Consider the following 22544-nt stretch of genomic DNA (forward strand, 5'->3'; position numbering starts at 1 on the left):
AGGTTACAGTGAGCCAAGATTGCGCCACTGCACTCCAGCCTGGGTGACAGAGCAAGACTCCAGCTCAAAAAAAAAAAAAAAAAATCATGAATAGGGTGTCAGACCAAGATCATTGTGTACGGGTGGTTCCTGCATGCTAAGTTAGTATGTCCTCTATTCCTTGAGATGCTGATTGAAAATTCCATGGGGCTGGGTTTATTTTATTACTTCCTTTTAATATATATATATATATATTTTTTTTTTTTTTTTTTTTTTTTTTTTTTGAGATAGAGTCTCCATTTGTTGCCCAGGCTGGAGAGCAGTGGCACAATCTCAGGTCACTGCAACCTCCGTCTCCTGGGTTCAGGTGATTTTCCTGCCTTAGCCTCCCGAGTAGCTGAGACTACAGGCACCTGCCACCATACCCAGCTAATTTTTGTATTTTTGTACAGGTGAGTTTTTGCCATGTTGGCCAGGCTGGTCTTGAACTCCTGACCTCAGGTGATCTGCCTGCCTCAGCCTCCCAAAATGCTGAGATTACAGGCATGAGCCACGGTGCCCAGCCCTTTAAAACTGTATCTTAATATAGTGTAGTTACCATGAAGCTATTGCTGGGTTTGGATGGAAGTAGCTTCAGGCAGTGGTTCACAGAACAGCAGCAGTGGCATCACCTACGAGTTTGTTAGAAATGGGAAATGCACATTCATAGATCCTACCCCCAAACTCCTGAAAGCAGAATCTCTCTGGATGGGGTCCAGGAACTTAAACTCTCCTTGTGCGAGATGGGACAAGCTAATATCTGAGCTGATGCTAAAGTTTCAGAGGCACTGAACTAAAATGAAGCAAACCAGCCAAGCTCGGTGGCTCACACCTGTAATCCCAGCACTTTGGGAGGACAGGCAGGTGGATCACCTGAGGTCAGGAGTTTAAGACCAGCCTGGCCAACATGGTGGAATCTCGTCTCTAATAAAAATACAAAAATTAGGCCAGGCCCGGTGGCTCACGCCTGTAAACCCAGCACTTTGGGAGGCTGAGGCGGGCGGATTATGAGGTCAGGAGATCGAGACCATCCTGGCTAACAGGGTGAAACCCCATCTCTACTAAAAATACAAAAACTTAGCCGGCTGTGGTGGCAGGCGCCCAGCTACTCGGGAGGCTGAGGCAGGAGAATGGCGTGAACCCGGGAGGCGGAGCTTACAGTGAGCTGCGATCGCACCACTGCTCTCCAGCCTGGGCAACAGAGTGAGACTCCGTCTCAAAAGAAAAAAAAAAAAAGAAAAAGAAAAATTTCAGCCGGGTGCTTTGGCTCAAGCCTGTAATCCTAGCCCTTTGGGACGCCGAGGCGGGTGGATCACTTGAGATCAGGGGTTCCATGGCCAGCATGGCGAAACACCATCTCTACTAAAAATACAAAAATTAGCCAGGCGTGGTGGCGCCTGCCTGTAATCCTAGCTACTCAGGAGGCTGAGGGGAGAGAATCGCTTGAACCCAGGAGACGGAGGCTGCGGTGAGCCGAGATCCCGCCACTGCACTCCAATCTGGGCTACAGACCGAGACACCGTTTCAAAAAAAAAAAAAACTTTAGGTTGGGCGGAGTGGCTCACGCCTGTAGTCCCAGCACTTTGCGAGTGTGAGAAATGGGAAAGTTCTTCTTTGAAGATTATAAAAAGTCACAATTTCTTACTATAAGATTGCTACCCACTATGTGTGTGTGTGTGTGTGTGTGTGTGTTTTCCAAATCAGCTGTCCTAGCTTGCTCCGGCATGCCTGGACAGAACTAGACAAGCCCCAGCCTATAGTGCATGCCATTCCTTATTTGGAGATGCTTCCTTAAAGATCCCTGGGCAACTTCCTTTTCTTTCTTTGTTCTGTTCCCCTTACCCAATTAAAAAAGTTATAAACTTTTATAATTTTATAGCCAATCAGGTAAAGTGTAAAATGTGAGGTCCTATTCAGCCAATGGAAAATGGACACAGCAGTAGGGTAGATGCGTCAGATTATAAATAACTGTCTCCTTTGTTCTGTGTGTTCTCGTGGCTGGACAGCTTTTGAGTAGCACCCTTTCTGCAGAAGTAAAGCTTGCCTTGCTGAAAGATCATTTGTTCCTGGGTTTTTTTGTTTGTTTGTTTGTTTTGGGGTTTTTTTTTTTTTTTTTTTGCGACACCAAAAACTTCATCCCAACAGGGATGCTGAGACAGGCTGATCACTTGAGGTCAGGAGTTCGAGACCAGCCTGGCCAACCTGGTGAAACCCCAGGCTCTATCAAAAAATGCAAAAATTAGTCGGGTGTGGTGGCACGTGTCTGCAGTCCCAGCTACTTGGGAGGCTGAGAAGGGAGGATCTCTTGAACCCAGAGGCAGAGGTTGCAGTGAGCAGAAATGGCACCACTGCACTCCAGCCTGGGTGTGATACTGACTCCTTCACACAAAAAAATACGCAAACAGGCCGGGCGCAGTGGCTCAAGCCTGTAATCCTAGCACTTTGGGAGGCCGAGGCGGGCGGATCACGAGGTCAGGAGATCGAGACCATCCTGGCTAACACGGTGAAACCCCGTCTCTACTAAAAAATACAAAAAACGAGCCGGGCGAGGTGGCGGGCGCCTGTAGTCCCAGCTACTCGGGAGGCTGAGGCAGTCGAATGGCGTAAACCCGGGAGGCGGAGCTTGCAGTGAGCTGAGATCCGGCCACCGCAGTCCAGCCTGGGTGACAGTGCGAGACTCTGTCCCCACCCCCAAAAAAATAAAAAAAAATACGCAAGCAAACCAGCCAAATTAAATTTAAAGGATTTTTTCGTTTGTTTGTTTTTTCGAGATGAAGTCTCACTCTGTTGCCCAGGCTAGAGTGCAGTGGCGCGATCTCGGCTCACTGCAAGTTCCGCCTCCCGAGTTCATGCCATTCTCCTGCCTCAGCCTGCCGAGTAGCTGGGATTACAGGCGCCCGCCACCACGCTGGGCTAATTTTTTGTATTTTTAGTAGAGATGGGGTTTCACCATGTTGGCCAGGATGCTCTCAATCTCCTGACCTCTTGATCCGCCCACCTTGGCCTCCCAAAGTGTTGGGATTACAGGCGTGAGCCACTGCGCCTGGCCCTTTTTTGTTTTTGTTTTGTTTTGAGACGCTCTGTCACCTAGGCTGGAGGGCAATGGCACGATCTCGGCTTACTGTGACCTCAGCCTCCCGGGTTCAAGCAATTCTCCTGCCTCAGCCTCCCGAGTAGCTAGGATTACAGGCATGCACCACTACGCCCAGATAATTTTTGTTTTTAGTAGAGATGGGGTTTCACCAATTTGGCCAGGCTGGTCTCGAACTCCTGACCTCAGGTGATTCGCCCGCCTCGGCCTTCCAAAGTGTTGGGATTACAGGCGTGAGCCACCGCACCCGGCCTGCCTTTAGGAATATTTTTTGAGTGCCTCTCTTTTCTGTTTTTTTTTTTTTTTTTTTTTTTTTTGATGGAGTCTGGCTCTGTCGCCCAGGCTGGAGTGCAGTGGCCCGATCTCTGCTCACTGAAAGCTCCGCCTCCCGGGTTCACGCCATTCTCCTGCCTCAGCCTCCCGAGTAGCTGGGACTACAGGCGTCCGGCACCACGGCCGGCTAATTTTTTGTATTTTTAGTAGAGACGCGTTTCACTGTGTTAGCCAGGATGGTCTCGATCTCTTGACCTCGTGATCCGCCCCCCTCGGCCTCCCAAAGTGCTGGGATTACAGGCGTGAGCCACTGCGCCCGACCAAGTGTCTCCTTTTCAAGTTGTTTTTCGTCCATTTCCTTTTCCCCAAGAGAAGAATAAAAGGATTTTTGTAAACTGTTCTTTTATTTTCATTTCTGTTTCGAGACGGAGTCTTTGGTCTGTCGCCCAGGCTGGAGTGCAATGGCGCGATATCGGCTCACTGCAAACCTCACTGCAACCTCAGCTCACTGCAACCTCCCAGGTTCAAGCGATTCTCCTGTCTCAGCTTTCCGAGTGGCTGGAATTACAGGCACAGCGCCACCAGGCCCGGCTAATTTTTGTATTTTTAGTAGAGACGGGGTTTTGCCATGTTGGCCAGGCTGGTCTTGAACTCCTGACCTCAGGTGATCCGCCCGCGTTGGCCTCCGAACGTGTTGGGATTACAGGCGTGAGCCACCGCGCCCGGCCTTTTGTAAACTGTTAAGCCCATATTTTCAGAGGAAAAGTGACTAATTTTTAAGGGATAAAACAGTGAAAGTAGGCTGAGGTCATGGGGCACGAAGGGAAGAAAAGGTTGGGAGCAAAAAGAACTCTGGTGGCAGACAGTAGTTGGCAGGACCAGCAGAGATCCAAGAGAAGCCATGACCTGAGAGATCGATCTGGCCTCCGGGAGTGGAGACAGAGGTACCACCTGGGTGAAAGCGGGAACGTACTTGATTCCGACAGGCTGAGAAAGGAGACTGTCCCCGTAAAGGAGCTAGGCCTGAAATAAGGGGTGTGGCCGTGGCTGGATGGAGGAGTGAGGAGCAGAAGCGCGGCCAAGACCGGCAGCAAAAGAGGGCGGGCCCAGCACCGCCCGGGGCGTGTCCCCAGGACCCAGCTGGGCGAGTCAGAGGCTCGGGAAGGGGCGTGGATTCCCGGAGGCGGTTCCCGGGTTGCGGTGAGGGAAGTGGGTCGGGAGGAGAGATGGGCGGTGAAGAGGCCCGGCTCCGCCGGGGAGGCGGGCGGATCCGTGGCGGTGATCAGAAGGGGCCGGAAGGGGGTGGCCGCTGGTCGGGCCCCGCCCTGGGGCCGCCTCCCCGCGGGTTCCGTTGGCTGTGGCGGCAGCTGACGCTTGTGGCGGCGGTGGCTCGGGGTGGGCGTAAGATGGCGACAGCAGCGCAGGGACCCCTAAGCTTGCTGTGGGGCTGGCTGTGGAGCGAGCGCTTCTGGCTACCCCAGAACGTGAGCTGGGCTGATCTGGAGGGGCCGGCCGACGGCTACGGCTACCCGCGCGGCCGGCACATCCTCTCGGTGTTCCCGCTGGCGGCGGGCATCTTCTTCGTGAGGCTGCTCTTCGAGAGGTGAGAGCCCGCGAGCGAGCGGCTCGAGGGGCCGGGCGAGGGCAGGGGGCGCCCTGCTGTGGGAAGGGCCAAGGGCCGGAAGCAGAACTGCAGGGAAAGCCCGGAAGCAGGGGCTGGGGGAGCTTGGGCCGCGGCGGGTGATGCTAGGCGAGTGGGCGAGGTGGTAGCGGAGCCTGGGTGGAGAAAGAGTTTGGGGCGTGGGCAAGAGAAAGAGTGGAGGTCTAGGGGAATGCTGGGTCCCTTCAATGTTAGATCTGGAGTTGGCTTGTGGGGGGGGTCATATAGGCCTCCTCCCAATCTCCAAGGGTCCTACAGATGAGGAAACAGGTTCAGTGTGAACTCTGGCAGAGGCCCCGAAGAGAGGGATAGGAAGGGGCCAGGAGAACCACAGCTAGTTGTGACCATGGAAGCCGAGGAGTCAACCCAAGGGCCAGACGTTCCAAGGGAAAGGAATGGATTCATCAGAATTTTAAGATTCGTTAGGACGCTTGAGTTTCTGAGAATTGAGGGGAACAGGATTAGTTTGGCGCTAAGAGTTGGTTTGGTTTGTCAACTCATGCACGTTTGTTGGTAGGAGGGTAGAAATCTGGTGGGGATAGGGTGTGGTGGAGCCCGAGGCTTCCAAAGTAAGGAAAGATGTCAGATTAGTTGCAGAACAGGCCTTGGGGCCTGAAATGGAAGGAGGAATGTTCGAAGGGATAGAGAGCCATAGGGCTTATCAGAGGACAGCTATATTGAGCCAGCTTCTTTTTTTTTTTTGAGACGGAGTTTCGTTCTTGTTGCCCAGGCTGGATTACAATGGCACGATCTCGGCTCACCGCAACCTCCGCCTCCCCGGTTCAAGCGATTCTCCTTCCTCAGCCTCCCGAGTAGCTGGGATTACAGGCGCACGCCACCACGCCCTGCTAATTTTTGTATTTTTGGTAGAGAAGGGGTTTCGCCATGTTGGCCAGGCTGGTCTCTTAACGCCTGACCTCAAGTGATCCGCCCGCCTCTGCCTCCTAACTTGCTGGGATTACAGGCGTGAGCCACCGCACCCGGCCTTGAGCCAGCTTCTAAATGAGTTTAGCAGAATTGCAATATACTTTGTTCAACCATGTGATTTCACCTTTAAGTGAATGGATCATATCTGTTTGTCCAAGATATTCACTGAGGCTTTGGTGTGTGATATTATAATGTGAATTTATAGCTGTGGGTGATTTTGATCAAGTCTACTTAGACTCCAAGAAAGGAGACGTGTTTCTGCCATAGGCCTCAGGTAATGAGGGTGTTTCTTGGACAGCTGTTTGTTTTGCCTTTATCCAAGCATAAATGATTGTAATGCAGGAATGCCCTTTCTGGGATGGGACTATGCTGCAGGTGAAATAATAATCTGTTAATTTCTGAAAGATAGCATCTGTTTGGGATTGCTTCTTTGATTTGCCTACTATTTTTGACTCAAATCTTTCAAAATATTGTGTTCTATTTAGCTAGTCACTCGTCCATTTATTCGTAGTATTTGTGTATCGTCATCAAAATGCTCTGCCAGACGTTCAAGTGCAAAAATAAAAGATGCTTAAGTGAAGCAAATGAAACCCAAAGATCTAAATGGCTTTCCTTGGCCCTTGAGGCGGAGTCTCGCTCTGTCGACCAGGCTGGAGTGCAGTGGCCTGATCTCGGCTCACTGCAAGCTCCGCCTCCCGGGTTCACGCCATTCTCCTGCCTGAGCCTCCCGAGTAGCTGAGACTACAGGCACCCGCCACCACGCCTGGCTAATTTTTTGTATTTTTAGTAGAGACGGAGTTTCACGGTGTAAGCCAGGATGGTCTCTATCTCCTGACCTTACGATCCGCCCGCCTCGGCCTCCCAAGGTGCTGTGATTACAGGCATGAGCCACCGCACCCGGCCTTGTTCTGTTTAAGTGTAATCATTGTATTTAGTCATCCTGGAATCTGGAGTGGAGGCACAAACTGCTTGTCTCTCTTTGGAATAAACTAGAGCCAGGTACTCTCTTCCATAGTCTCTGTATAGGAGGGCCAAAAAAAAAAAAAAAAGGAGGAAGGCAATGTAATGACTACAAAGGAATATACACAAGTCAGGACAAAAACTTTTTTAAAAAAAGGTGATTTTCATAGAAAAAGATCTCTGCTTTTCATATAAATATGTGCCAATATGGAAATTTCCCCATGTTAGTAGTAAGAGGAAATAGCTTGTTGCTTATAAACACCCATTTTATATAAATTTACATATCTCTTCAGATTCCAAAGTGTTCCCTCAGATGGCTGAAGACATATATACCCTGGCAGAGCTGCTGGAAGGGATCCTTTCCCTGTGGGAATTCTATCTGAGTGTTTCTATGGTGCTCCAGTGTCAGGGGAGTACAGGTGGATGGGAATACCGAACTGAAAGCATTCTAGTATGATAATTCTTGGCCAGTAAGGATGGGCACCTTGTTTGTCTCATGTTTGCTCTTAGGAAAATTTAACCCTAGAAGCACTCTCACTTTTTTTTTTTTTTTTTTTTTTGAGACGGAGTCTCGCTCTGTCACCCGGGCAGGAGTGCAGTGGCCGGATCTCAGCTCACTGCAAGCTCTGCTTCCCGGGTTTACACCATTCTCCTGCCTCAGCCTCCCGAGTAGCTGGGACTACAGGCGCCCACCACCTCGCCCGGCTAGATTTTTGTATTTTTTAGTAGAGACGGGGTTTCACTGTGTTAGCCAGGATGGTCTCGATCTCCTGACCTCATGATCCGCCCGTCTCGGCCTCCCAAAGTGCTGGGATTACAGGCTTGAGCCACCGCACCCGGCCACTATTTTGTTTTTTTAAGACCCATTACCTCAGTATAGAATTCACTGCTGAATTGCCAGTTCCTCTTTTACTGTTCTGGTCTTCCATAAAGAAAATAGAGCCACTCCGCTCTTTTGTTGTTTTTAAGACAGGGTCTCAGTCTCACCCAGGCTGGACTGCAGTGGTGTGAAGCTCACTCCAACCTCGACCTCCTTGGCTCAAGCAATCCTCCGGCCTCAGCCTCCCAAGCAGCTGGGACCATAGGTGCGCACCACTATGCCCAACTAATTAAAAAAAAAAAAATTGGTGGGGCAGGGCATGGTGGCTTACACCTGTAATCCCAGCACTTTGGGAGGCCGAGGCGGGGAGATCACTTGAGGCCAGGAGTTCGAGACCAGCCTGGCCAACATGGTGAAACCCCATCTCTACTAAAAATACAAAAATTAGCTGGGCATAGTGGTACATACCTGTAATCCCAGCTACTCAGGAGGCTGAGGCATGAGAATTGCTTGAGCTGGAGAGGCAGAGGTTGCAGTTTGCCAAGATTGCACCATTGCACTCCAGCCTGGGCAACAGAGGAAAACTCGGTCTCAAAAAAAAAAAAAAAAATTGTAGAGGTTGGGCACAGTGGTTCATGCCTGTAGTCCCAGAACTTTGGGAGGCCGAGGAGGGCAGATCCCTTGAGCCTAGGAGTTTGAGACCAGCCTTGGCAACATGGTGAAACCTTGTCTCTACAAGAAAATTTAAAAATTAGCTGGGTGTGGTGGTGCACACTTACAGTCTCTAGTCTCAGCTACTTGGGAGGCTGAGGCAGGAGGATTGCTTGAGCCTGGGAGGTTGAGGCTGTAGTGAGCCATGATCAAACCACTGCACTTCAGCCTGGGCAACAGAGTGAGACCCCGTCTCAAAAAAATTAATTAAATTAAATAAATTTTTGTAGAGGTCTGAGCTCCTGGCCTCAAGCGATCCTCCTACCTCAGCTTCCCAAAGTTTTGGGATTACTGGCATGAGCCACTGCCCCTGGCCTAGGGCCACTTGTAGAATGCAATAGAAGGCATATCAAAAATATCGGGACATGGCCTTGCATGGTGACTCACACCTGTAATCCCAGCACTTTGGGAGGCCGAGGTAGGCAGATCGCTTGAGGTCAGGAGTTTGAGACCAGCCTGGTCAACAACATGAAATCTCATCTCTACTAAAAATACAAAAATAGGCCAGTGTAGTGGCAGGCGCCTGTAATCCCAGCTACTTGGGAGGCTGAGGCAGGAGAATGGCTTGAACCTGGAAGGTGGAGGTTGTAGTGAGCTGAGATCATGCCATTGGACTCCAGTGTGGGCAACAGAGCGACACTCCATCTCAAAAATAAATATTGGGGCCTAGCATGGTGGCTCACACCTGTAATCCCAACACTTGGGGAGGCCAAGGTGAGAGAATTGCTTGAGACTAGGAGTTTGAAATCAGCCTGGGCAACACAGCGAGACCCTGGTTCTACAAAAAATAAAAGTGTTAGCCATATGTGGTGGCATGCATCTGTAGTCCCAGCTACCCAGGAGGCTGAGGCAGGAAGATGGCTTGAGCCCAGGAGTTCAAAGCTGCAATGAGTTATGGTAGCACCAGTGCACTCCAGCCTGGGCAAAGGAGTGAGACCCTGTCTCTTAAAGAAAGAGGCCAGGCGCAGAGTGGCTCATGCCTGTAATCCCAGCTACTTTGGGAGGCTGACTCAGGTCAGGAGTTGGAGACCAACCTGGCTAACATGGTAAAACACTGTCTCTACTAAAAATACAAAAATTAGCTGGGTGTGATGGTGTGTGCCTATAATCCTAGCTACTCAGGAGACTGAGGCAGGAGAATCTCTTGAACCTAGGAAGTGGAGGTTGCAGTGAGCTGAGATCATGCCACTGCACTCCAGCTTAGGCAACAGAGCGAGACTCTGTCACAAAAAAAAAAAAAAAAGAGAGAGAGAGAGAGAGAAATAAAGAGGTATATTGGGACAATTAGTCATCTTTCCCATATTTTCTCTTTTTTTTTTTCAGAGCCCAAAATCCTTGCATGCCTTTTCTCATTCTAAAATCCTACCTATTTAGTTTGTAGAAGCGATTTATGTAGTTATCACAGACTGTTAGAAGCTAGAACTCCGACCTCCCTTTACAGACAGTTACTAAGGCTTAGAAACATCCTTCAGCTTTTCAGAGGTTGCAATATACAACCGGTCTTTTTCCCCAGCCCAGTGCTCTTTCACTGTTTGATAGGGCCGTCCATCTTTTCCTATTCCTTAAACCCCCTTTCAAGTGTTAAGATTTAATCTCTTGTTCTAGTATTCTAGTATTTGAAGAGCAAATTAATTTCCTGTTACACACTTTATATACATTTTTTTTTTTTTTTAAAGAACAAATCAGCCAGGCACGGTGGCTCATGCCTGTAATCCCAGCACTTTGGGAGGCCAAGGCGGGTGGATTACCTGAGGTCAGGAGGTCAAGACTGGCCTGGCCAACATGGTGAAACCCTGTTTTTACTAAAAATACAAGAAATTAGCCTGGTGTGGTGGCATGTGCCTGAAGTCCCAGCTATTCAGGAGGCTGAGGCAGGAGAATTGCTTGAACCCAGGAGGCAGAGGTTACAGTGAGCTGAGATCATGCCACTGCACTCCGGCCTGGGCAACAAAGTGAGACTCTGTCTCAAAAAAAAAAAAAAAAAAAAAAGGAACAAATCTGTACTCATCCTGTTCTTTTTTTTGTTTGTTTGAGACGGAGTCTTGCTCTGCCACCCAGGCTGGAGTGCAGTGGCCGGATCTCAGCTCACTGCAAGCTCCACCTCCCGGTTTACGCCATTCTCCTGCCTCAGCCTCCCGAGTAGCTGGGACTACAGGCGCCTGCCTCGTCGCCCGGCTAGTTTTTTGTATTTTTAAGTAGAGACAGGGTTTCACCGTATTAGCCAGGATGGTCTTGATCTCCTGACCTCGTGATCCGCCCGTCTCGGCCTCCCAAGTGCTGGGATTACAGGCTTGAGCCACCGCGCCCGGCCCATCCTGTTCTTATTTAATATTATCCTTTTGACTTGAACTTTGCTTTTTTTTTTCTTTTTTCTTTTTTTGAGACGGAGTCTCACTGTGTTGCCCAGGCTGGAACGCAGTGGCTTGATCTCAGCTCACTGCAGCCTCTGCCTCCCAGGTTCAAGCAGTCCTCATGCCTCAGCCTCTCGAGTAGCTGGGAATACAGGCGCACACCACCACACCCAGCTAATTTTCCTATTTTTAGTAGAGACAGGGTTTTACCATGTTGGCCAGGCCGGTCTTAAACTCCTAGCCTCAAGTGATCCACCTGCTCGGCCTCCCAAAGGGCTGAGATTACAGGCGTGAGCCACTGCATCTGGCCAACTTTGCTTTTTTTTGTTTGTTTGTATCATGTCATTACTGTATATTTAAATGAGTCTTACACTATGTGCCTAGATAAATAGTCTCTATTTGTGTTTCGGGAATCTCCCAAAGAGTAAATATAAAGGGTACAATTTGGTCTTACTTTCTCTCCCTTCTCATCAATCACGCTGAGCATTTATTAAATATTTTTTAAGTTTCCACATTGCCTATAGAGAACTGTAGCCTCACCTGATGGGGATGATTTGGAAAGCCATCTGACCATAAGTTAAGTATATCTAGCTAACTATTTTGTTAAAGAACTGCAAAAAGGTGATTATTACCCTCCAAAGCACAGAGGCTTGCCTTTGTGGGCCTCTGTTGACTGGTTGCATTGCAGTGGACTGTACTCTTGCACAGTGCCTCAGTGTAGCGAGTATTTAGAGAATGATTGAGAAGGGTCTACTCTTATCTACTCAGATGCCCTGAGGAGTAACCCAGAATCTAGATCTTCAATCTGAAATAGATATCTGGCTTAAGAGAGGCGAAATTATAATTTCTTTGTTTCTGTTGTTAAAGTTCGCCATACTATGTTCGCATGTTGTGCACTGCTCTATAGCTTCTCTTTCTCCCCTCTCCTCTTACACACACTCAGGCTACCCACTGTTACCTACCAAAAGAGAGATAAGAAAGTCTTCCACTTGTTGCTTCTTTGAATATTGTGTGCTGATTTAGGGAAAGAGTAGTCCAAGGTGTGGTCCAAGTTCAGGTAGCCTATTGGATCTGACTTAAACTGAATCTTAAAGATAACATTGTTTGAAACTTAGTATTTAGTCCCTTGTGCACATTTTCCCTAGGATCAAGTAGGAGTTTGAGACAGTATTGATACCATCAGATCTATATAGGTTCATTTATTTTAAATACGGTATTATAATACGTTTTATATTGCCAGAAGAAAACAATTTTGTGAATTATACAGGAGATAGCTGAGAGCTTTCACCGCTGCTTATTCACTATTTCAATCCCCTCTTCTCTCTTATTACTTCAAGGCAACCTCACTGGAGTGTCTAAAGAGCCTTCTCAATGCCATTCTCTCTCAGTGGGGATTGAACAGACTCATTTGCTGGCCTGTCATGAAACTGACAACAAGAGTAGTGATTCATTTTCTTGCACATGTTTCCATTTATTTCCCTTTTTCTTTTTCTTTTTCTTTTTCTTTTTCTTTTCTTTCTTTTTTTTTTTTTTTTGAGACAGAGTCTCGCTCTGTCACCCAGGCTAGAGTGCAGTGGCACAATCTCAGCTTACTGCAACCTCCGCCTCCTGGGTTCAAGTGATTCTCCTGCCTCAGCCTCCCGAGTAGCTGGGACTACAGGCGCCTACCACCACACCCAGCTAATTTTTGTATTTTTAGTAGAGATGGGGTTTTGCCACGTTGGCCAGACTGGTCTCGAACTCCTGACCTCAGGTGATCCACCCACCTCGGACTCCCAAAGTGCTGGGATTACAGGTTTGAGCCACCACGCCTGGTCTCAATTTTTAATTGATTACATATTGACAGTACTTTTGACATATCAAGTTAAACAAAACACATTATGAACATTAATTTCACTTTTTAAAATGTGGATATTAGAAAATTTTAAATTACAGGCTGGGCACAGTGGCTAATGCCTGTAATCCCAGCACTTTGGGAGGCTGAGGTGGGCAGATGACCTGAGGTCAGGAGTTCAAGACCAGCCTGACCAACATGGCGAAACCCCATCACTAAAAATACAAAAATTAGCTGGGTGTGGTGGTAGGCGCCTGTAATCCCAGCTACTCAGGAGGCTGAGGCAGGAGAATCACTTGAACCTGTGAGATGGAGGTTGCAGTGAGCCGAGATTGCACCATTGCACTCCAGCCTGGGCAAAAGAGCGAGACCCTGTCTCAGAAAAGAAAATTTTAAATTACATATGTGACTCACATTGTATTTCTGTTAGACAGTGGTGATGACGGTAATTTAGACAATATTAATAATTGAGAAAATAATTTTAATGTAAATTCACATGTGATATACTTTTTAGGATCAAAAGATGATGCAAAGGTATTAGATGTTCCTTTAAACAATGAATCTAAGAAATTTTAGTAAAAGTAAGATTTTTAAATGTAAATTATTTCCTGAAATATTCAAATGAATGGTTATATTCTATTTTGAGTAATTTTTTTTTTTTGAGATGGAGTCTCGTTCTGTCGCCCAGGCTGGAGTGCAGTGGGGTGGCTCACTGCAAGCTCCGCCTCCCAGGTTCACACCATTCTCCTGCCTCAGCCTCCTGAGTAGCTGGGACTACAGGCATCCACCACCGCACCTGGCTAATTTTTTGTATTTTTAGTAGAGACGAAGTTTCACCGTGTTAGCCAGGATGGTCTCGATCTCCTGACCTCGTGATCAGTCCACCTTGGCCTCCCAAAGTGTTGGTATTACAGGCATGAGCCACTGGGCCGGGTGGCTTGAGTAATATTTGACAGTTGCTTCTAGGCAAGCATTGCTCTATATTTTTGCCTTTTTACATATATCTTCTCAGTGTTAATGATCTATAAGCAAGTTTATCAAGTAGGTAAATGTTCATGCAGAACTGCACAGCTCTGATAAGGCATTGAGAATAATCACACTCTTACTATATCTGTTCTGTAAAATACAAGTTTTCTTATAAGGATATTCCTTGTAAGTTTTTAGTTTTGGGGTATTGTCAGCATTAGTAAACAGTCTCAATTACAGGCATAAAATGTCTCAAACTAAATCAGATTGTTGTGGTTGTGTTTAGGGAAATCTCCAGTTATAGACTGAAATCGGTTAACTTGAATCTGATTCCCCAGAAATCAGTGATCTCCTACACTTGATAAACACCGAGCTGGTAGGTTATCTGATGACCCAGGAAGATAAGGCTGAGTTTTAATTTCATCCTTACAAGTGGCACTTTTCCATGAAACACTTTGCCTCTTAGTTGAGAATTAAGTTTTCACCCGTTTGTTCATCTGTTCATTCTTCAACATCTATTTATTGAAAGCTTAGGATGTGTCATACCAAACTATATGTGATGGTTTTAGAAGCTGGACAAGATAAATGTAAAAACAAATAAATAAAAAGATATCAAACTACGTGCCAAGGATGAAAAGGTGAATAAACCATGATTTCTACCCTTGGAGAGAGCAAGAAAATCAGTGGTTATCACTTGTGTGTGTTTGTGTTTCTATTTTAAGCAAATGCATTAAGTTGTGTAATTATCCATTGAAAAAAGATAAATATGTTTAATGAAAGGAACAAGTGGGTTTATCCTACCACTTTGGCCTGAATTCACTTTAGTGTCCTCTCAGTTGAATTCTTCTAGTACATTAGAATGATTGGATTTACAAAAAAGATATAATCTACATGTGTTCCTTGAGAAAAACATCTATTACAGATTTTTTTTTTTTTTTTTTTTTGTCATGGTCTTGCTTTGTCACCCAGGCTGGAGTGCAGTGGCACAATCTGGTATCACTGCAACGTCTACCTCCTGGGCTCAAGCTGTCTTGCCACCTCAGCCTCCCAAGAAGCTGGGACTACACGCATGTGCCACTGTGCCCGGCTAATTTTTGTATTTTTTGTAGGGATGGGGTTTTGCCATGTTTCCCAGTCTGGTCTTGAACTCCTGAGCTCAAGTGATGCTTCTACCTCGGCCTTCCAAACTGCTGGAATTACTGGTGTGAATCACCCTGCCTGGCCTACAGTAGATTCTTTTTTTTGAGACGGAGTCTCGCTCTGTCGCCCAGGCTGGAGTGCAGTGGCCAGATCTCAGCTCACTGCAAGCTCCGCCTCCCGGGTTTACGCCATTCTCCTGCCTCAGCCTCCTGAGTAGCTGGGACTACAGGCGCCCGCCACTTCACCCGGCTAGTTTTTTGTATTTTTTAGTAGACGGGGTTTCACCGTGTTAGCCAGGATGGTCTCTATCTCCTGACCTCGTGATCCGCCCGTCTCGGCCTCCCAAAGTGCTGGGATTACAGGCTTGAGCCACCGCGCCTGGCCTACAGTAGATTCTTTTGCTTCTGTCTAGATAGGGTCAGTTATTGTTTCAGGTTTTTTTTTTTTTTTTTTTTTTTGAGATGGAGTCTTGCTGTGTCGCCCAGGCTGGAGTGCAGTGGCGCGATCTCGGCTCACTGCAAGCTCCGCCTCCGGGTTCCCGCCATTCTCCCGCCTCAGCCTCCGAGTAGCTGGGACTACAGGCGCCCGCCACTGCGCCCGGCTAGTTTTTTGTATTTTTTAGTAGAGACGGGGTTTCACCGTGTTAGCCAGGAGGGTCTCGATCTCCTGACCTCGTGATCCGCCCGCCTCGGCCTCCCAAAGTGCTGGGATTACAGGCTTGAGCCACCGCGTCCGGCCATGTTTCAGGTTTGATCATTTTTTTGGACAAGTTCTTTTTTCCTCATCTAATATTCTCTTGACTTTAGTGAAGTCAAGGAGCTAGGTAAAGTGAATAATGTCAGAAACATTTGTCAGGTCACAGGTGGAATTTGAAGAGAACCATTTCAGAGATCTTGAATGAACTGCCCTATTTTTGGGGGATGACCTTGAGATTGGGCTCTGTGTATGGACTTGTCTCCCCCATGAAACTGTAGGTATCTAATGCAGTACTTTGTACATTCATATTAGCTATTCAGTAAGTGTTTATTGAATGAATGACTCTGAAACCTACTTCTGCTTGAGATGTTGTGACTCTAGTACAGTAATTCCTTTTTTTTTTTTTTAATTTTCCTTCCTAAGAGGTAGAATCTTGCTTTATTACTGTATCAGTCAGGGTTCTCTAGAGGGACAGAACTGATAGGATAGATAGATATATAAAGGGAAGTTTATTAAGTATTAACTCATACTATCACAAGGTCCCACAATAGGCCTCTGCAAGCTGAGGAGCAAGGAAAGCCAGTCCGAGTCCCAAAACTGAAGAACTTGGAGTCCGATGTTTGAGGGGAGGAAGGGTCCAGCACAAGAGAAAGATGTAGGCTGGGAGGCTAGGCCAGTCTAGTCTTTTCACGTTTTTCTGCCTGCTTGCCATGCGGGCAGCAGATTAAGAGTGGCTCTGCCTTTCCCAGCCCACTGACTCAAATGTTAGTCTCCTTTGGCAGCACGCTCACAGACATGCGCAGGATCACTGCTTTGCATTCTTCAATCCAATTTAGTTGATGCTCAGTATTAACCGTCACAATTACCCAGGTTGGAATGCAGTGGCCATTCACAGGCCTGATGTCACTACAGCCTTGACCTCTTGGCCTCAATCAGTCCACCCACCTCAGCCTCCATGGTAGCTGGAACTACAGGCCCAGCTACATAATTTCCTTCTTGACTCCTGAGATTCCTATGCTATATAGCAGTGGGTTCTCACATCTTTTGCTCTCAGGACTCCTTTATATTTTAAAAAATTATTGAAGACCCCAAATATTTTTTGTTTATATGGGTTATATCTATCAATATTTTCTCTGTTAAAAACTAATACTGATAAATTTAAAAAATATGTATTAAACCTCATTCTGTCACCCAGGCTGGAATGCAATGGCATGATCATGGCTCACTACAGCCTTCACCTCCTGACTCAAACAATCCTCCCACCTCAGCCTCCCCAGTAACTGGGACCAGAGGTGCATGCCACCACACCTGGCTACTAATTGTTTTATATATATATATAGTTTTTTTGTTGTTTTGTTTTTTGAGACAGAGTGTTGCTCTGTCGCCCAGGCTGGAGTGCAGTGGTGCCATCTCAGCTCACTGCAACCTCTGCCTCCCAGGTTTAAGCAGTTCTCCTGCCTCAGCCTCCTGGGTAGCTGGGACTGCAGGCACGCCACCACACCCAGCTAATTTTTGTATTTTTAGTAGAGACGGGTTTCACCGTATTCCTCAGGCTGGTCTAAAACTCCTGACCACAGGTGATCCACCCGCCTTGGCCTCCCAGAGTGCTGGGGATTACAGGCATGAGCCACCACGCCTGGCCACTAATTGTTATATTTTTTGTAGAGACAAGATTTTTACCATGTTGCCCAGGCTGGGCCAATTTTTTTTTATTTGATTTTATTATTTTTTTTTTTTGAGATGGAGTCTCGCTCTGTCGCCCAGGCTGGAGTACGGTGGCACATGATCTTGGCTCAGTGCAAGCTCCACCTCCCGGGTTCATGCCATTCTCCTTCCTCAGCCTCCCGAGTAGCTGGGACTACAGGCACCGCCACCACGCCTGGCTAATTTCTTTGGATTTTTAGTAGAGACGGGGTTTCACTGTGTTAGCCAGGATCGTCTCGATCTCCTGACCTCGTGAGTCACTGCGCCCGGCAATTTTTTTTTTTTTAATGGCCCTCAAAGGAAACCAAAGATCACTTGAGCACAGACCATGCAAGAAATGCTGGGTTTGGTGGTATAGGTATCTTGAAAAGTACAGTACCTTGTACACAGGGAATCCTATTCTTTTAAGAATTTACTCAGAAGAATGTATTGTAACTTTTTGTTCTCAGGGATTGTTTTTCACTTTTAAAATTACTGAGGACTCCAAGGAGCTTTTGTTTATGTGGGTTACATATACCCATCAACTTCACCATATTTTAAATTAAAATTGAGAAATTTAAGAAATGCTGACCGGGTACGATGGCTCACGCCTATAATCCCAGCACTTTGGGAGGCCTAGGTGGGTGGATCACCTGACGTCAGGAGTTCAAGACCAGCCTGGCCAACACGGTGAAACCCTGTCTCTACTAAAAATACAAAAATTAGCCAGGCATGGTGGTGCACGCCTATAGTCCCAGCTACTTGGGCGGCTGAGGCAGGAGAATCACTTGAACCTGGGAGCGGAGGTTGTAGTGAGCCAAGATAGCGCCACTACGTTCCAGCCTGGGTGACAGAGCGAAACTCTGTCTCAAAAAGAAATTTAAGAAATGCTTATTAGTTCATTAAAAATAACAATAGGCCAGGTGCAGGGGTTCACACCTGTAATCCCAGCACTTAGGAAAGAGAGACAGGAGAATAGCTTGAGCTCAGGAGCTCAAGACCTGTGTGAGTAACATAGCAAGACCTCGGTCTCCACAAAAAGGGAGAAAATAGACAAAAATTATTAATACATCGATTTACACGTTAACATAAATAAGCTTTTTGAAAAATATTATTTTCCAAAAGAAAAAATAGAAGAACAGCGTTGATTTTACATTTTTGCAAATCTCTTTAATATCTGGCTTAATAGAAGACAGCTGGATTATCCTAGCAGCTTCTGCATTCACTCTCTTGTAATATATTGTTTTGATTGAAGTATATGAAGAAAAGATGGCTTCATACAGCTTTGTCATTGAAAAGCAGAAAGTATGTTAGTAGCCCTTTCAAATAATTTGATTTTTTTTTTTTTTTGAGACGGAGTCTCGCTCTGTCGCCCAGGCTGGAGTGCAGTGGCCGGATCTCAGCTCACTGCAAGCTCCGCCTCCCGGGTTTACGCCATTCTCCTGCCTCAGCCTCCTGAGTAGCTGGGACTACAGGCACTCGCCACCTCGCCCGGCTAGTTTTTTGTATTTTTAGTAGAGACGGGGGTTTCACCATGTTAGCCAGGATGGTCTCGAACTCCTGACCTCGTGATCCGCCCATCTCGGCCTCCCAAAGTGCTGGGATTACAGGCTTGAGCCACCGCACCTGGCCAAATGATTTGATATTTATCTTTGATACTACACCAAAACACAAGTAGCAGTTTCTTTTGTTTTTTTTTTTTTTTTTTTTTTGAGACGGAGTCTCGCTCTATCGCCAGCCTGGAGTGTAGTGGCGCGATCTCACTGCAACCACCAACTCCCTGGTTCAAGCAATTCTCCTGCCTCAGCCTCTCGAGTAGCTGGGATTACTGGCATGCGCCACTGCACCCAGCTAATTTTTGCATTTTTAGTAGAGACGGGGTTTCACCATGTTGGCCAGGATAGTCTCAATCTCCTGACCTTGTGATCCGCCGGCCTCGGCCTCCCAAAGTGCTGGGATTACAGGCGTGAGCCACCACACCCAGCCACAAGTAGCAGTTTCTTAAACGTTGATTGCTAGGTAGAATCTGAAGCCATATTAATGAGCTTTTCACTTTATTATGTTAGAATCCATTGTTCTATGTTAATTGTGTTTTTTTGTTGTTGTTTTGAGGTGGTGTTTTGCTCTTGTCACCCAGGCAGGAGTGCAATGGAGCAGTCACAGCTCACTGCAACCCCCGCCTCCTGGGTGCAAGCGATTCTCCTGCCTCAGCCTCCCAAGTAGCTAGGATTACGGGTGCGTGCCATCATGACCAGTTAATTTTGTATTTTTAGTAGAGATGGGGTTTCACCATATTGGACAGTCTGGTCTCAAACTCCCGACCTCAGGTGATCCGCCCGCCTCAGCCTCCCAAAGTGCTGGGATTACAGGCATGAGCCACTATGCCTGGCCTATATTACATTTTGAATGGACATCATGTATCCATTATTTGGAAAATACTGGTTCATTCAGTTATACAAATGTCCCACATGTCAGTATGATATTATACAATATTAAAAAATCACACCTGTAATCCCAGCACTTTGGGAGACTGAGGCAGGTGGATCACAGGGTCAAGAGATGGAGACCATCCCGGCCAACATGGTGAAACCCCGTCTCTATTTTAGTAGAAAAGTACAAACATTTAGTACAAAAATTAGCTGGACGTGGTGGTGCGTGCCTCTAGTCCCAGCTACTCGGGAGGCTGAGGCAGGAGAATCGCTTGAACCCAGGAGGCAGACATTGCAATAAGCCAAGATCGTGCATGCCACTGCACTCCAGCCTGGCAACAGAGTGAGATTCTGACTCAGAAAAAAAAAAATCCTATTAGTTTATCTCATTATAACCAATCTCATCAGAAAAGTCTTAAGTATTGAGTTGTCAGGCTGAAAGGCAGATAAAAGTTTTCTAAACATTCTAAGTTTAACTTGAAAGCTTGAGTTTTATCATTGGCAACAGTGCTTTTCTTGAAATGATGGGCTCACATCATTTATTATAATTATTTCTCGTATTATTATTATTATTATTTGAGACAAAGTCTTGTTCCGTCACCAAGGCTGGAGTGCAGTGGCAGGATCTCAGCTCACTACAACCTCCGCCTCCTGGGTTCAAGCAATTCTCCTGCCTCAGCCTCCCGAGTAGTTGGGATTACAGGCGCCTGCCACCACGCCTAGCTAATATTTATATCTTTAGTAGAGACAGGGTTTCACTATGTTGGCCAGGCTGGTCTCGAATTCCTGACCTCAGATGATCTGCCCGCCTCTGCCTCCCAAAGTGCTGGGATTACAGGCGTAAGCCACTGCATCCGGCCTCATTTATTTTTGAGAAAGTGTTTGCTAAATACTCAAGAGCTGAATAACATTAGTTTGTCAGTCCTTTCAGGTAAAAATGGTATTCTATGGAAAAAGTGACTTAGCTTATTCAGCTCGCAATAGTCATACAAATGGTTTTCCTTGAGAGCCATATACTTTGGTATGCATCAGAAGTGCTTTTTGGGTACATCTGTCTTATCACAGAATAAGTGGAAACTGGGTTTCACCATGTTGGCCAGGGTGGTCTCAAACTCCTGGCCTCAAGTGATCTGCTTGCCTCAGCCTTCTAAAGTGCTGGGATTAAAGGCATAAGCCACCGTGCCCAATCACAGAATACTTTTAAAAAACGTATTCAAGGGTCAAGATTTAATAAAAGTAATAATTTGTAGTGCTTCATCAGGGACATTCTTAAGCAAAACTGGCATATTTAAAAAATTGAGAAGACATAGCTCTACAGTATAGTAACTACTAGTATGGTTTGGTGTCACTACCTTGATTTGGTGTAAAGTACTATAACGTTTTACCTACCATGGATTTGCACAATCACTGCAAATGTCAGCACAGTGAAAAAGGCAAATAATAATATTGTTATGAAAATAGTTTAGTTTGTAGAGCCCCTGAGAGTGCCTCAGGAACCCTCAGGGGTCTGCAGACCATACTTTGAGACCCTCTACTGTAACTGAATGAGGGTACTGAGGGTGAATGTGTAGAGTACAAAAAGAACCTCTAAGTGAACCCTGAGGAAACACCATGTTGTAGGAAAAGGCAGAGGAAAAATAAACTGCAAAGGAAATAGAGGAATGACAGCCATACGTTATTTGATAATATTAATAGTTGGTGTAGGCCGCGGACGGTGGCTCACACCTGTAATCCCAACACTTTGGGAGGCCGAGGCAGGTGAATCACTTGAGGCCAGGAGTTCGGGACCAACCTGGTCCTGAACAGGTACTAAAAATACCTGTAATTCCAGCTACTTGGGAGGCTGAGGCAGAATTGAACCCGGGAGGTGGAGGTTGCAGTGAGCCAAGATCACGCCATTGCACTCCAGCCCAGGTGACAGAGGGATGCTCCATCTCAAAGTGGGTGTTTAGTAAGTGTTTACTTTGTCCTAGGCATTGTTCTAAGTGCTAAGCATTGAATCCTCATTAGTAAGTTTATGAGGTATGTAGGCACTACTGTTATCCTCATTTTACAGATGAGAGAACTGAAGCACAGAGTAACTTGTCCAAGGTGACTCAACTAGCAGTGCTTACCAGCCAGTCTAGTTCCGCTGCCAGAGTGGTAGAGGGAGAAGATTAGGAAGAGTATGGCAGTAAGGAAGAGAAAAGGGCATTTCAAGAAGGAGGTTAGTCATTAATGATTTGGTTGGTGCAAAAGTAATTGCGGTTTTTGCCATTAAAAGTAATGGCAATTACTTTTGCACCAACCTAATAAAATGCTGCGGAAAGGTCAAGTAAGATAAAGGACTGAGGCCAGGCGCGGTGGCTCAAGCCTGTAATCCCAGCACTTTGGGAGGCCAAGACGGGCGGATCACGAGGTCAGGAGATCGAGACCATCCTGGCTAACACAGTGAAACCCCGTCTCTACTAAAAATACAAAAAACTGGCCGGGCGCGGTGGCTCAAGCCTGTAATCCCAGCACTTTGGGAGGCCGAGACGGGCGGATCACGAGGTCAGGAGATCGAGACCCTCCTGGCTAATACAGTGAAACCCCGTCTCTACTAAAAAAATATATAAAAAAATTTAGCCGGGCGAGATGGCGGGCGCCTGTAGTCCCAGCTACTCGGGAGGCTGAGGCAGGAGAATGGCGTAAACCCGGGAGGCGGAGCTTGCAGTGAGCTGAGATCCGGCCACTGCACTCCAGCCTGGGCGACAGAGCGAGACTCCGTCTCAACAACAACAAAAAAAAGATAAAGGACTGAAAAGCATCCATTTGTTTTCACAATAAGGAGATCATTGACAACTTTGGCAAGAACAGCTTCAATGGAGTGTAGGGACAGAAGCCAGAGGGGAGAGGAAGGAGAGTTGAGGAATGAGTGGGAGTTTAGTTGTGAGGTCGGGGAAGGCCAGAGGGTGCTAGGGACCGGCAGGGCTGTTTTAAGATGTGAAAAACTTGAGCATGTTT

The 22544-nt window shown here is 46.8% G+C and overlaps 1 protein-coding gene across 2 annotated transcripts in view; it reads left to right on the forward strand.

The window, feature by feature from the left end:
- Nucleotides 1-4558: 4558 nt before the first annotated feature.
- CERS5 (ceramide synthase 5) overlaps nt 4559-22544 on the forward strand; it is a 39561-nt gene continuing 21575 nt past the window's right edge. For both annotated transcript variants that reach the window (XM_033222121.1, XM_033222122.1), the window contains exon 1: nt 4559-4985. In XM_033222121.1, the coding sequence (XP_033078012.1) occupies nt 4609-4985 (377 nt within the window). In that variant the 5' untranslated portion in view covers nt 4559-4608. The remainder of the gene's footprint in view (nt 4986-22544) is intronic.

Source organism: Trachypithecus francoisi, unplaced genomic scaffold, assembly GCF_009764315.1.
Source record: "Trachypithecus francoisi isolate TF-2019V2 unplaced genomic scaffold, Tfra_2.0 Lachesis_group11, whole genome shotgun sequence".
NCBI lineage: Eukaryota > Metazoa > Chordata > Mammalia > Primates > Cercopithecidae > Trachypithecus > Trachypithecus francoisi.